Genomic DNA, 16137 nt, shown 5'->3' on the forward strand with positions numbered 1-16137 from the left:
GATGAGACATATTGAGATGCTTTCTTCATGGAAACCTGGTCTTGGTTGGGCCCTCTAGGCAAATTCACTTTTTGATTTTTAAAAACCGTCTTGAAGACTAGAAAGAACCACATCCTTTCTTTTTCCCCTCTCCCCACCAATTGGGCATTTAGATCAAGAGAATTATAAATTGTTATTACAAAGGAGGAGCCCCCTTCAGACGTGTTGGAGAGGCTCTTTCAATGAGGCATCAAAGCCAGCCCGTTTATGATCATTGAGGCTCCACTACTCATTAAAGCACACAGAATGGTCACGGTGCTGCAGCACACTACATCCTCTTTGAGCTCATGATGCTTAATCATTGAAATGCTTTTGATTTAAAGGAGACTAATTGACCCTTTCACTCCTGTCGAGTTGATCATGTTTCACAACGGGTGCCACTTGTGTGATGTATCAGGTAAAAAGTCGTCTAGAAGTCTACGTATGATTTAGAGGTTGTTTTTTCCTAACTGTTCTTTTAACTACATTGTGAAATTAGGCAGCAGCGTTTTCCCTGCAAAAACTTTCCTCATGGACTACAAGTATTTGTAGCAACTCGGTATATTTCCACTGCACTTTTTGGCAAAAAGAGGACGCCCCCCAAGAAAAATTCCTTGTCAGGGGGAAAGTTGTTTTCTCTGAAAGTTCAGGTGCACTTGGGTTTGGTTTGCAGCCATGAACATTTCCGAGTCGAGTATTTTATCTCTCTCATGTTATTTCTCTGCTGTAGCTTGTAAAATTCTGTTGAAGTGTTTAGATTTAAGAAGCTTTAAATAACTCAAGAATAGCATAAAAAAAATTACAATCAACAAGAGCACAGCTTGAATCTTCTCCATGCTCACTGTTTTTGTGATATTGCCTGGCTTTTGATCTCTTGCATTTCCGCCACCTAATGCAGCGCAGTGGTGTAGTTAGTTGTATGGTCACGTGAATATGATATCTAAAACAAGCCTTTGCTTTTACATACACCAGAGGTTTTATTTTCCCAACTGAAAAACAATACAAAACAAAAACAGTTTAAAATATATTTTTTTAAATCTCTTAATAAAGTTAAATATTTCTGGGTATTTGGGGCAGAAACACGGCTTCCTCCCCTAAATTTGACACAAATGAAAGTTTATAGTCTATATATGCTTGCACTTTACTGTTACATTTAAATTATTTCCACATGCACAAAACACACAAATTCCACACTTTTTCAGACGTCTGCTGTCTTGTAGGTCTTGATGGAAAATCACAGACTGTATAAAGAAGATGGTCATACCCTTCATGAGATTATCTCTTTTTGAAGCTTATCATGGTCAGCTATGGTTCTTCACTGAGAAACTGAGGTAGTTACTCATCAAACCCAATGCCCTGTGTTATACTTCTTTTGGATCCTAATTGGGGCCCTAATATACAAATGGACATAAGGCGGTATTTAACAACACTTCAAATGAGCAACTGAGCTGATAAACTAACTGGGAAAGTGGAAGTCATAGATGAAGGAGCAATAAGATTTTTATACTTTTCTCACATTACTCTTTAAAATATAACTTTTTGTGAACAAGGGAGCTGCAACCTAATTGATTAAATAATGAGGGTTTCTAAACGCTAAGAGACAGCTTTTCGAGTTAGCCTGTTAGCACACAGTTTGCAAACTGGTAGAAAAAAATGAACAGCTGGGGTTGATGGAAATGCCTTTAGTTTTGAACTTGCTATACTGAATAGTTGGTGACGTGGCTCATGTGTTTTGAAAAAAAACAGGAGAAGGTTTGACTTTGTGAATTTAGAAATGGAACTGAGAAAGTGACAGCACTCTATATAATATAGGAACAAAAAGCATGCGTTGTGCATTGTATGTAACATGTATAACAAGTGAATTTATAGTAAAACCTTCCCTTGAGTATATTGTTGCTAATGTAAGTTGATTACAATTGCAAACTGGGTACTTATTAGAATTCCAAGGGTCAACAGCCTTGTCAGTCCTTTAACAATAACCAAAAATCTAAATGCAATGTCTGAATAAAAAAGAATCATACAAAAAAGCCCTTTGAAAGGAATTGCTTTCACAGGTTTTTTTTTCCTGGTTTCTATGTCTTTGAAACATTGCATAAAGGCATATACTTCTTTTTTTAATGCAATTAAAAGTGAAAGAAAAAATCTACAGCACTTTTTCAGGAAAATAGGCAATGGACAAAAGGCCAATTTTTTTCTTTTTGATCCAAAGTCCTTGGGTCTTTTTAAGTGCATTAGTCCGCTAATTAAATATTGGATTGTTTGACTCAAAGACACGGCTGCAGCCTTGATGAGTGGAACTCTGCGCGACCATGAGGAGGTAAAGAACGCCATTGTAGCTAGTCCTCCCCTCATTTGACCCGCCATAATCCTTTCTACTGATTTTACAATCACATTCCCTTTTGTGCTCCCTTCACAGATAAAGACAGTAGAAGCAGTTATAGAGTGGAAGGACTCATTGACATTTCTGAGCATGTCACATGTACTTTGTAAAGACCGATGTGTTTGATTGTGAGTACACACAAACATATCAAAACTGTTTGAAGGACAAGTTACCAACCATTTATCCTACAAGGAACCAACATTGGAAAAGAAAAGTCTTATGGATAAAATCTCTCACTTAACATAACATTTCCAGTTATTATAGTCATATTTTAATCTCTTCCATTGTAGATTCCATATTTGCCTCCTGCTTTTGATTTTCTCACTCAGTCTCAAGAGTTTTGACCCCTCAACCTTTTTTGTTCTCTGCCGCAAAGCTTTTCATCTCAAGCGTTTATATGCGTATACTGGCCAATGCCTGTTGCGTTATAACATTTAGGCCCAATGCCATCATTCAATACTGCAGGATGTACTCTTCTTTTTATGTAATAATGCACATTACAAGGGTGTGGAAGCTGGGGTGGTGTACAGACCAACTTTAATACAGGAGTTTGGTATCACTTAGCTTCACGATTTTATCAATCATATTGTGATGTCTTTCTCAAACCTTCTGTGTCTGGAGAGAATACATACAGCAGGTATCACAGTAGCTTCATCTGTTTCTACACTGCTTACAGGTCACTCACTTTTTGGGTACCTTGAAACTAAATAACACGTAAGACCACAGAGCCAAAGCATAAAAACCAGCCTTGACTTACCCAAACCTAACTATTCCCTAATGATATTTTATGTGCCATAACTTCAAGCTATCTCTACCCTCAAGTTATTCCGCAGATGCTGTTACAGAATCCGAGCAATGACATTACAAATGTTAGAAAACAAAATAGTCTGAGGTTCTAGTGAATCATCCAAATGCAGACATTCTTCTCTAGAGTTGCCTTTAAGTGCTTAGAAAAATCGATAATTCCATGACATCTAAGCTGCTCCATCCACTGAAGATACAGTGATAGGATCAAAAACTTCAGAACAGCCATTAAATGGAGTTTGTGGTGAAACTGTTTTGACAATTCTGGAAATACTGTTTTGACAATTGTGAAAATACTGTGGCAGTGGGAGATATATCACAAGGCCATAAGCACTTGGTGAACATTTGAGAAAAATTAACTGTGGTTTTGGTCAAATACTGAAAAAGTATTTGCTGATTTTAAGAATCAGACAGTTGTGCTAATGAGCTATGGAGCCTCTGCCATCCACCCTGCCTTAGCCTAAACAAGTATTCACAACAGAATTACATCACTCTACTCAGTTTTGCTGTTGTTACTCAACAAAGGTAATGTGTTACACATAACCAATTACTTTTCTTAAAAGTAATCAGTATGTTATTTCATTTCACAGAATGACTTTAACATCCTAGGGTTTTTTGTTGCTACTTTTGCATTAGCGTGCTGTCTGTGCAGAAGGCTACAAAGAGCTGAAGTTGTCTTATTAGCATGTAACTATTTTTGTTCTTGCGAGTTCTTGCACGCTCTACTTAGGCTGTATTCTCACTAAACCAATATTTTTAGGAGTGAGGACAAATCCGCTGCTTTATGCTGCACATAAGAAAGGGTAGCATCTTCCTGATATTGGCCAGAGTTATTGTTTTAATGGCCTTTACTCTGTTTTCTACTACAATTGAAGTTCTATTTCATGTGATCATATACATGTGGTACAACACTGAATTACATTACCTATATGAACTATCAGTGTAGCACTTTTGATCAATACCAGATTCTTTTAAACAGTGAAATAAAGAAAGCTTTCATTTGAAAAGCTCTTACAGTTACAAAGTTGAATCTGGATCACACTGCTCATTTCTGTCTCTTTATATCATTATGTTCTGTTATTTATATACTTTGGAAGCATAAAAATGTGAGCGATCTGCCTCATAATTACAGTTTAAGTGCACTTAAATGCATGACAGAACGTATTTTTACAATAATATGTCCTCAGCTAGTAGCTTTAGTGTACCTGTTAACACCTCTTATTTATTTTCAAATATATTGTTGTAGGGTCTTTACTTTACAACATAAAGCACCTTGAGGCGAGTGTTGTTCTGATTTGGAGATATATAAGTGCATTTGAATTGAGCCGAAAAGCAAACAGCAAAGTATTTCAATCAAATTCCCTGATGTTGGTCAATTATAACCATTTCATTGTTTATGTATATGCATGGCACATGACAATTAAATCTAAGTAAAAGGGTGAATGGTTAGTTATTCCTACAAGTCTCTATGACAAAAAAAGCAATAATTACAGCTGTGCCTGTTATGCTATGACAATTTTAAATTGCTTATTTACAGATTTGCCCTAGTGTGCGCTCCCTTAATCTGCTTTTTGTTTAGTAAACCATTATACATTACATTGTTTTTTAACATCCTGTGAGACATATTCAAGGAGATTACACCAAGATCATACAATGTTTGTGGGCCTAAATTTTGATGAATATTTTTAAAAAACAGATCACTACTAGGAGTTAAAGTACATTTTTACCTTATTAAATGAACAGAGTAAGTAAAATCCACTTGTTAAAGCACTGATATCAGTCAGCATTGCATTTTGGTTCATGTACATACCATGTAACTCCTGATTCAGTTTCGCCTGTCTTCACACAGTGACAGCTTCAATAAGATTTTCTCTTAAATTTTCCTTTTATGGCAACATTAACAAACACCCTGTAAGTCACACATGATATTTTTATAGCAAGTCATTCTGAAAGAGAAACATTAAAATAATGTCCTTGGTACAGTAAATAAGTTGAAATGAAAGCTTGTTTTCCACCAGAACTGTGGTACACACTGAATAAGCCTGCAAATAACCCTCTTATGTGTTTTATGATCAAGCTCAATTTTTGTGGCTTTATGTGACTCGGCTGAATGTGGGAACAATTAATTCATTTCTGGCACGAGCCTCTTCTCAATTTGCCAAATAGGCTTATCGGCATACTGACTGTGGTAAAACAAATATTTTAAAAATCACAGTGATAGCAAAACACATTAAGTCACACTATACAGCCTGAAATAACAAACTATGGGGAGCACTTTTATAAGGTTATTCTATGCTTTTCCATTTCCACCATCTGACATATGGTCCACAGCACTGTTTGACACAAGAAACACATAATTGTTCTGCAAAAGTAGAGGGATTAATTAGTTCACTGCCAGTCCAAAGTATTCCTCTTTTTTCTCAAAATAGAAGTTCAGTCGTGCAGTGGCATATCTGCAAACAGCAGGAGACAGAAAACACATGATTAGATAACAGAAAGAAATCTTATACACTATACAAAAACTAAATGGGCCTTAAAGACTGCACAGCTGTACATTGATCTGTTGGCTGGAAAGTCACATTGCCCAAGGGTGGCATGTGTCAACCTTAGATCAAATGTGCTCAGGCAAGTATGTCAAATAACTGAGACTGTCTTGTCCGTTTCTATATATGACGAGTCAAGCATATATGACTCATGACAAATTTTGTCTTAAGATCACTCTTTACCGTAACTGTACGTTTTACTTAAGTAACTTATGAAGCGGTGTTTCACAAAAAATACATTTAAATCTAGTCTCACCACTTGTAATGGTTTACATGAGAAGAAAAAGTTTACCCATTTGTACAGTGCTTTAATATTACACACAGTACTTTCCAATTACAGACACACCCATGAAACATCAGGGACAATTTGGAATTCATATTGACAAACTGGGAGTGAAAAGACTCGTCGTACTATTGATACCTATCATGCCATCATGGCATCATGGAAACCTTGTGTATACCTGTGAGCCACTGGCTTTGACAGAAAAACAGCATCTAAAAGGTGTCCGAGTGGCTACAATTCCACAATTCAATTCAACACCACAGAGTTTTATTTGACCCTACTTGCCTGTAGTAAACATATAATATTTATAATATTATTAACATTCTTTGGTTGAAGCCTCTTTGACATATTGGCAACTTGCAAACTGTTTAATCACTTGAAACATACTTGTAATGTCAAAATATTCACGTCTTTTCAGTCTCAGTCTTTATATGAGAATAATAGAAATTAGTACCTAAAATTATTATTCAAGATGCATTGTATATGTCCAGAGGTGGCAAAACTACAGACATTTTCCACGTAATTATATAAATGTGTAATATAATTATTATATAATTATTACATTTATATAATATATGATATATTAAATATAATATTCTAATGCAGATTATAATAAATACGATTAGATACTAAATATAATTATAGATTCTTATAAAAGAATTATCTGGTAAAAGCTGAATAACTGATTCAACTTCTTACTAAACTGAAAAAGTACAGTTCATGAAATGTGCTCCAAACATAAAAGTAAAAAGTACATGACAATACAAACAGTATTTACAAGCCTTTGCTAAATATTTTTTCAGCACTGGGTTCAAGTCTGGGCTCTGGCTAGGTAACTCAAGGGCATTTGCCGAGTGGTCCTGAGGTCACACACTTGTTATCATGCCAGTGTGCTTAGGGTCATTGTCTTGTTGGAAGATAAACTTTCACCCCTGCCACAGGTCTAGAGCACTGTGGACCAGGTCATCATCAAAGATGTGTCTGTACATTGCTATATATTTATCTTTCCCTTGACCCTGACAGTGTCCCTGTTGGCATTCAGGACAAAGAGTCCAATATTTGTTTCATGATCTGAGAATCTGTTAGGTACCTTTTAACAAACTGTATGCAGGCTGTCATGTTCCTTTTACTGAGGAGTGGCTTCTGCCTGGCCACTCTGCCATACAGGCCTGATTGGTGGGGCGGTGCTGAAATCATTGTCCTGAATTGGTTTGCACTCTGACATGCACTGTCAGCTTTGAGACCTTACATATACAGGTGTGTGCCTTTCCAAATCATGTCCAAACAACTGAATTTACCACAGGTAAACTCAAATCAAGCTGCAAACAGGATACGTACCTGTTTTGTGTGTCATGGCAAAAGTTGTAAATACATAAGCACATGTTATATTTTTGTTTTTACATTTAATTGAATGCAACAATATCAAGTAAACATTTTTCACTTTGTTAATATGGGATATCGTGTGTAGAATTTTGAGTTGAAAAATGAATTTAATCCATTTTGGAACAAGGCTGTAACAAAATGTGACAAATGTGGATCCGGTGAAGCGCTGTGACTGCTGTAATGTGCTGTAAATTCTTATTCTGATGAATATCTCAAACATCTGTTATGCAGAACAGAAAAGAGGAAGTTCTAATTGTGGTTACCTACATTGTAAATGGCAGGTTCTGCCTCTACATTTAAACAGAAAAATGAATATAATCAGGGGTTAAAGTGGGATTCAGCAGGAGTGGGGATCCTGGGATTAGTTGGGCTGAGTGAATCTAGTCAGCATCATCAGACTAAGCTGTCTTTGATATCTGCTACTCCTTATGTAACCTAACATTGACCATGAACATGGCAGCCAACTGCATTAGTCCATCTCTTGAGACCTCTCCACAGCACTGCAAACTAACCTGTTTGGCCTGCCTAGCATGTTCACTGAACCTTTGAATAACAGACAGTAATTCAAACATTTTACAATTTGTGTTGTAAAAAGTTTTACAGTGTGAAAAAACATCACTTGAAATCGTGTACAGCTCAGATATCTATTCACAAAATGAAAGTGGACATTATTTGTAGGCTTTAAATTTCCAGTTTATCAGGTTTCACTGACTTAGCTTTTATAGAAATCTGTCTTCTACTCTCTTGTCCTGTCTTTGTCAGTCTTGTCTTTCTCCATCTCTGACTTAACTTCTCACATTCTTTTCTCTCCCAGTGAAATACAGCAGCTGCACCTTTAGCTAGCAGACATGCTCTGTGACAAATTGCATGATATCAGCTCAGCTGAAATTAGCTGACACTTTATGCTGCCTTTATGCTCATTTCTCTTCTATAGTCTAGCTAGAAGCTGTAGTGATCACATCTACATTGAGGATGCTGTTCTGGACCACTGCAGCTCTCTTTTGTCCTGACTACTCCATCATTTGAAAATATATGAGTATAAGGTAGAGGTATTTCTCTTAAATTGTAGGGAGTAAAACCCAAAAGTAGGTAAAGTACACATACCTAGAAGTTCTACAGAAGTCCAAAAACAAAGTAGTTGTACTTTGTTGCTTCCCTCCTCTGTATGTATCTGTGGCCATAATGTATCTTTCACTGTTCGCTACAGGCTGCTCTTTCTGTCTGGTTTTATAGGTGGGTACTGTGTTTTTGTTTGTCAATCTTGCGTAACAATAGCATCAAGACTCTCAAATGAAGTAATGAGTCTGAAAGCTGTGCCAAAGCTTCAGCGCATCTCAGAAGTTAACGGCAAGAGAAGTGGTTTTGTGTTTGTTCAAACCATATTATTGAACGCCTCAATAAATCTGATGTCTGAGTACGCTGTTGCCCTTGGCCATTATGCTATACCCTTTGAAATAAAGTGAAGTTTCAAAAGCACAGAAAATGAAGGCACAGAGAGGAGTTTGTCCTTTAATCAGTGCTTTCACTGAACTCCTCAATGCCAAATCAGTTTTCAAGCGCTTGTGTTGTGAGACAAAACGATAATTTAGTCACATGCCTTTTAGTTATTCTTTCCCACCTGCATCTCTGGGTAAAGCTACACTCTAATTTTTGTGTCAAAGCCTGGCTTTTTTTGTCTGCTTTTGTTCATCATTTTCTCCTTTCTTTTAGTTTTTGCTTTGCTGAAGGCTGACCTTTAGATTTACCAGTACATGTTTGATAGAGATAGGTGGTACACTGTGTGTATAACCTTTGCCACTGCAAAAAAATGAAAAAAAGAAAAAGAAAGAAAAAAGTTCATAATAAAATTTTGGGGAGTAGAAATCATTGGTGGAGGCCAGCAGACAATTTTCACTTCGCTCGCTGTGGTTTGGCGAGCCTCAACAGGCGTTTTCTCTGGACAGACTTAATTTCAAGCAAGTCATGTGCTACAGTTGATAACTGACACTTCTTTCATTTACTCAGACAGCAGAATGAAGCCTCCCTTATCCTTATTGGTCCAGAAAACTAAAGTGTTTGCTCATCATTTTCATTTTCATATTTTCATAATGACCCACTAGAATCAGATTCTGCTGACTGCTACAATAGCATGTATACAGGAGGTGGGGAAGTAGAGCTGTTGTACAGCTATGAACAAGTTGCTTTCCACACAAATATGGATGCTGTATAAATTGTGAATTGACTCAGAACATGACTTTCATATATTATATGATGAAATACAGCTAATTTAGAATTAGCAGTTAACATGCTCCCTGTGGGGTGGCACCACTAAACCCTGCTGCCCAGTGTTTGTTAATGACTAGATTATGTTTTGGATGCCAGCAAAACAAATGCTGGAACATGCTCAAGTTGTAACGCAGGCATGTTCATCACTACTTTTAGCAAAGCTGTTGGAAACCCACGAGACATGTAGGTTCGATAACCTAATGTTTCCCCCATTCGTACTTGATGTTTCATATGACACAAAAAGTTTTCAGTGGGTAACAGCAGGTAACTGCACAGCACTCAGACCTCTTTACTACAGAGCCATGCTGTTGTAATTCTTGAATGTGGTTTGACATTGTCTTGCTGAGATAAGAAAGGTTTTCTTTTTTTTGGGGGGGGGGGGGATTCCCATTCATTTCCTAAAGCAGTCCTGAACTTGTTTTTTGTAAAAAGGATTAGGAAACAAATCCCATCAATGTTGGCCTTGTTTTTTTCTCTGCTATGTCCACTGTATGCACTGCTCTTCTTTGAATGCACTCATTCCACTGCATGTGCGTAAATGAAAATTGTGTGAATCTGAAAAATCTGGCGAGTTCAGACATATAGACTGACAGAATACTTAAACACTAATTGCTCACTTATTGAATCGCTTACCACTCCTATACAAAACATTCCTCAATAAAGAATTCCAGGCAGCAGTTTCTTGTTTTTTCCCCAACAAAATCCAGTAAAGAAAAAGCAACTTAATAAAAAATCTGTGTTATTCTTCAGTTTAGTACAGAGTTTGATAGATTCCTACCAAGTAATGTAAAAAGTCAAAATAGCTTCACTATCAGCTAATTTAACACACACACACCTCAACCCCACCCTGTAGTTTCTTCTATTAATGTAATTGCCTATTACACCCTCCCTCCTATAAGAACAGCAAGCTTCACAGACAATCCCATTTATCCCTATTTTTATTAAGGGTGACACCTAAGACTAGCATACTTAATGTTTATCTTCATCAGAAATGAATGGAGGCTTTTTTATATTTAGCAAGAGTAGGGGAAAATGATCTCCTGCCAATGCAGGTATTCCATTTCACAATGTGCTTTTGTGCACAATTCCCTCAATTTTGTAGTCAAGCTATTCCAAACAGTGGGCCTCCTCCTTGTTCATTTCCTTATAATAATGTCTTTGTCAAATAACAGCTCGCCTTGCCAGCACGTCCACAAATCTAGACTGCTGACTTGCAGACACTTTCAACACATGAAAAAAACCATATAAGAAAAGTAAATATGGATGGTAAAAGGAGGGCGGGTTTGCGTTCCCCTTGTGGCTCCCTATTGTCACATTTACATCTGGCTCTGGTTAGAGCACAAGGCCTGGGTGACGCCTGTCACTCGTTGGGAAGTTATTGGTGATTTGGCTCAGGGGTATAGCAGTGGGAGAAATTACACACACACACACAACACAGACAAGTATGCACACCCATGCAACAACTCAAGGTTTAAATAGTTTCTTATTTTTTTCTTCTTGAAGAGCAAAACTCATTTGCATGTATTGTACAAAAATTGCACAATTACTGATGTTGCCTGTTGTATGTATGTCTGCACTAAGCCAAAGGTTACCTATGTCTGAATGTAATAATGTTGTCACTTTAACAGATCGATGAAGCCAGCGATGTTATGTATCTCTTGCCTGAAAGGGAGGCTTAAGTGCATGAATGTGTCTTGCATGACAGGGATGGGCGTGGGGCAGAGGTTAGCTAGATAGTAGCCTCCCGCTTTTAAACATTAGACTTGGTTCTCCATTGTTGTTGTTGCTCTCAGAGCTCGTTTCAGTTTAACCCTCCAGTTAAAGAAAGGTAACCCAACCCTCACCATCCACTTTAGGACAACCTCAGCCGGTAGCTTAAAGGAGTAGACGTTCAGCAGGCACATGTGGCCCAGCCAGGGATGAGAGATGTATATGTAAGGCAGGAACGACGGCACTGGAACAATAGTGCCTCTGTGCCTCAGCACCCCTCTGGATCACATTTCCTCCAAGGTCCAGATTGAAATGAGGTGGGGGCCCTGTCGCTGATCTTGCAAGCGAGTAGAAAAAGCCACACAGAGGGGAGGGTGCCGTGTGTCAATAGTGATTAGGATCATGATCACAACTGTTGTGGGTGTGGGGCATGCAGAAAAAGGAGAAAGGCAGAAAAAAAGTGGGGGTTGAGGGAAACATTTTGCCTTCCTGAACTGTCTGAGTGCTGCTGCCGGTGAGGAATGTCTCCTGGACTTGTTTAAGATAACTAGTCCTCAATGGTGATCACTGTTAAAAATAAAAGACGTTAGTTTTGATCTCCTTTGAAAGTCTTTGTGAAAACCGAGGCTTTCATCTTATGTTGCGGTTTATCAGTGAAGAAAAGCAGAGAATTTCATGTGTAAATATTTTGTCTGTGACATGAAGAGTAGAAGAAGTGTGTTTGTCTCGCCTGTTTTTTATGCCAGATTTTAAATACACAAAGACTTGAAGCATTGGGGGGAGAATGAAATATTTCTATATTCTAGGCTTATGTTTCTAAACCATTTTTTTTTTCGCAGTTTGTCTGCCAACAAATTCTTTGTCATTCTTTTCTAATGAAGATCCTGCTTGTCTAAACATTGCACTAATATACCGAGAGCCTAAATTCAATGTCCTATAAATATTTTTCTTTTTCAGAGTATTTCAAGTGATGGATGATGACATTAACAGCTGAAAAAAAACTGCAGTGAAGTAATAATTCTTATTTGCGGTTACATGGGTTCCTTTATTAAACATTTACTGAGAGCGTTTTAATGTGAAGGTGTCACTTAACATAATTAGAACATCAATTTAAATACTAATGAACTCAACATTTTTTTGATGGATGGGACATCTCACCCAGGACATTTTAGGAAACTTGAGCATTGTTTATGCAGAGTGACACTTTGAGTTGTGGGAGTTTTAAATGTCTTTGTCAGACGTTGGACAAACCTTTGGAAGTCAAAGTCAATCGAGGAGAAACGTGATTGCAGGATGGCCCAAAGACCCCAGAGGAAGCTGGATGCCTGGTGGAAGTAAAAAAAAATAAATAAATTTAAGTTTCAAAAAGCGTAACTCTGGTTCATATTTGTGTCTGAGCTGATTTGGAGCTACTTTTCAGGTGTTTTACAAAACTGTAGAATTTAAATTGATTTTGCAGGGAGCTAGTATATAAAAAATAAAGATTGAATATTGAAAAAAAGAAGAACATTACAATATCATTGGAAAATGGAAAAATAACTGAAGGATTGTGCTGTTTAACAAAATACAGTTATATGTTGTACTGCCTACCTGTGGTATTAAAGCTCACACAGTCAGTACAATATTGGACTCTGTCATCAAAGGAATGACAACATGACAGTATTATGTGACCACAATGAGATTCTCAAACGCCCTTTTGAAACAACAAAGTTTCAAAAGCATAATTCTTTGCCTCTTACACAGAGGCCACAGTGAGGTCAAATGTTATGCTTTGCTCAGGAACACTTCAGCAGGGAAAATGTGTGCTCGCTGAGACAATGAACCGAAGGAATCTCTTTGAATGACAGGCTCATTAAGAACACACAGCCAGTCCCAGGAGAAGTGTAAAACTGTGCATTGTGTTTGCAGTGCAGAATCGCAGGTGCTGTATTTTTATGCTCTTGCAACATTCCCCTTTGCCATAGCGCACAACTGTGAAAACACACTTCAGTGACCTCCGCTTGTCATGTTGTAACTGCTCCCAGAACTGCTGCTGCTGCTCCCGCTGCATGCCAGTTGCGCGCTGCTTAGTCAGAATGACAAACCTCTGTATTGAATGGTTCCCTCCTTAATGGTTTTGCTCACTTAGTCTTGCAGACCTCCATACCTCCATAAATTTCTGTTGTTCTCCACCCTTATTGTAAATCTTCATGGTAAGGCCACTAATAGCAAGTCTTAATAAGATCCAGAAGGGCCTCTGTTCTGTGGCCCAGTGATATAATCACATTTTTATTTGATAATCAAATAAAGGGTGGAATGAAATACTTGAAGAGCAATGTGCGGTTTCCCTTGGCTTTTCTCCTTCTCCCTGGCAGATTTTCATCTCTAATCTCTGTCCTTAGTTGGAGATGGAGATTGAGCGTGTTTCCATTATGATTAATAACTGCTCTCCATTAAGAAAGCATTAATCTAACACTAAGCAGAGACTATCGGTGACAGGGAGCCATTGAGAAAAACGGAGATGATAAATGTGTGGGAAGAGTGACATCATCAAGCCACAGGCTACAGCTTCAGCATCATGGGGGATCCCTGCGGAGGAGAGGACGGATTGTAAGGACCCCACTGCGTCTTGGCACAGTTTGCTAAGGATTAAGACGGGAAGGAGGCAGCTCCACGGCGCAGAGCTCTGGCAACTGGCCAGGCCTCCTCGATGCCACACAGCGCAGGATGGCTTCCCTCAATTCCTACAGTGTCACTTTTTGTCTATATTATAAACTACGGAGCATGGTATTATATTAACATACTTTTATTTCACAAATGTACCAAGTGATACTAAGGAGATACAAACCGATAAACTTGTACTTAATTGATTTCATTAAAAGCAGATGTAATCAATTTATTTAATGGCGATGCAGGTATTTGTAAATATTTTTAAGCAGAAACATATCAGTATTCTGCCCCGTATGCTTCATTTTGACACACAGCTTGTCAAAGCGAGTTGAGCTGGAAACTTGGCTTGTTAAGCGTCAGTGATCAATTTCTCCTACTACCTTCAAGAGTCCGCCTCGGTTTGTTGCAGAAAATCTGATTTCAATCAACGTGATATTATCACTTCTATCACTCAGTTTCAGGCTATATTCTACCCCTTATACACACACACGCACACACACACGCATTTCCCTTTCGGTTTTTTTGGCTGAAGCACAAGTTATTTTAAAAAGTAATATGCCTTCTCATCAATTCTGTGCTATTTCAAGAGACATTTACACCACCCCAAAATTGGTTGGACAATTCTGCATATTGTGTTGAGCTATGAAAGCACTTTTAGACAGATAGTCCAGCACCACTTGAGACACCAAAGAATGAAAATTGTGGTCATAAGAAAAATAATTTTGGCTGCTGTGTTTCATTTTTCCCTGCGGTAGTTTCTAATCAACTCAGATGGAGTCCATCAAAGTTTGAACAGTGGTGGGTCAGCTGTGGATGGTTTGGTTTTCTTTGGGTTGGGGGGGCGAGTTGGAAAAGTAAATTGTTAAAATATGATGGTGAGATGTTGCCACCCCGCCATTCCACAGCTCTGCACACATATGGATGTTGTTGAAATGCATACGCTAATCTCATAATATTGAGATATTCGAGTCCCTCCAAGAGCAAAACCTAAGAAAAGGAAATAACTGTTGAGAGATTTGTCACTTTCCAAAGTCTTTCCAAAGAGCTGAGGCACTACATAATGATATATTTCAACAAAGTCAGTGGGAGCAGACACTTACAAGAGAGAATTTGCAGACTTGAATGTAGAGCTGCGTAACTTCTGCCTCCGTGACTGTGACCTCACGTCCAGTGCTGTGCTTGTAACTCTCCAGATAGGCCGTCAGCCAGTCCCTCTGCAGCTCCCAGCTCGGGTAGAGGTCGTAGTTAACATCATTCACACCTGAAATGCGACACATATACGTGCACATTAGTGGAACTAACGTCGGTGCTAAAATCCAACACAATGCCTAAAATAACTGTTTGTTTTGAAGACGTGCCAGTGAACTATATCTACTTTGAGTGGAGCAACAGCTCTTTGGTCAACACTTGTCAGACCCACTCAGGCAGTGAGAAACGTTTGCTCCAAATGGACAAGTTATAAGAAAGCAGCATGGAAACTGGGTGACAACATGCTGACAACAATATGTTGAAATTTAGTGGATAACATGTTATCCACTAAATTTCAGAGAAAGTATTGTGCTTTTTCCTGCACTGCATTTATTTGACAAGTCTACTTTAAATTAAAAAATAAAATTTTGTGAAATATAAAAATATAAAATGTAATAAAATGTTGTGAAGTGTAAATAAGCACCCTGGCAATTAGACACATCTGTTGACTTCTACATACATCAGCAATAGTATAACATCTGGGTTATATTGTACAGATAATAGCGAAGCGCTTTATTTAAGCTAGACTGGTTTTTCATGTTGCCCGTATAAAAGCTTCCCTACATCAACAATTGTGTTCAAATGTCTGCAAGACAGTTGTATCATTCAAGACCATGCCATCGGCTAATTTTCAAATTTTGTTTGAGGTATAATCAGGATAAAAAAAAGAACACAAGGTGCAGTATCTTTCATTCCAGCATGTGATTCGTGTGGAGTATGTCTGCCCCTTCCTGTCAGCCCCTTCTTGCATAAGACTATCAGACATAACTGCAGCTGCTGTCATTGGGAATTGTGGATAATTTGCAAGTTACAACTTGAAAGCTGAATAATCTAAATCGACTGCATTGATGATT

The 16137-nt window shown here is 38.0% G+C and overlaps 1 protein-coding gene across 3 annotated transcripts in view; it reads right to left on the bottom strand.

Moving 5' to 3' along the window:
- Positions 1 to 772: 772 nt before the first annotated feature.
- The window catches only part of LOC147325133 (ethanolamine kinase 1), a 28205-nt gene continuing 12840 nt past the window's right edge, over positions 773 to 16137 (bottom strand). The window contains exons 6-8 of one of the 3 annotated variants that reach the window (XM_086299469.1): positions 15136 to 15296; positions 12638 to 12711; positions 773 to 5655 (exon numbers count right to left, since the gene is read on the bottom strand). In XM_086299469.1, coding sequence (XP_086155595.1) covers positions 5586 to 5655; positions 12638 to 12711; positions 15136 to 15296 — 305 coding nt within the window. In that variant the 3' untranslated portion in view covers positions 773 to 5585. The other 2 variants (XM_086299468.1, XM_086299470.1) reach the window with 2 other exon arrangements.

Source organism: Aulonocara sp. 'chitande type north' Nkhata Bay, linkage group LG7, assembly GCF_057382095.1.
Source record: "Aulonocara sp. 'chitande type north' Nkhata Bay isolate Kocher_YH1m ecotype deep benthic linkage group LG7, A_spYH_male_GT1.1, whole genome shotgun sequence".
NCBI lineage: Eukaryota > Metazoa > Chordata > Actinopteri > Cichliformes > Cichlidae > Aulonocara > Aulonocara sp. 'chitande type north' Nkhata Bay.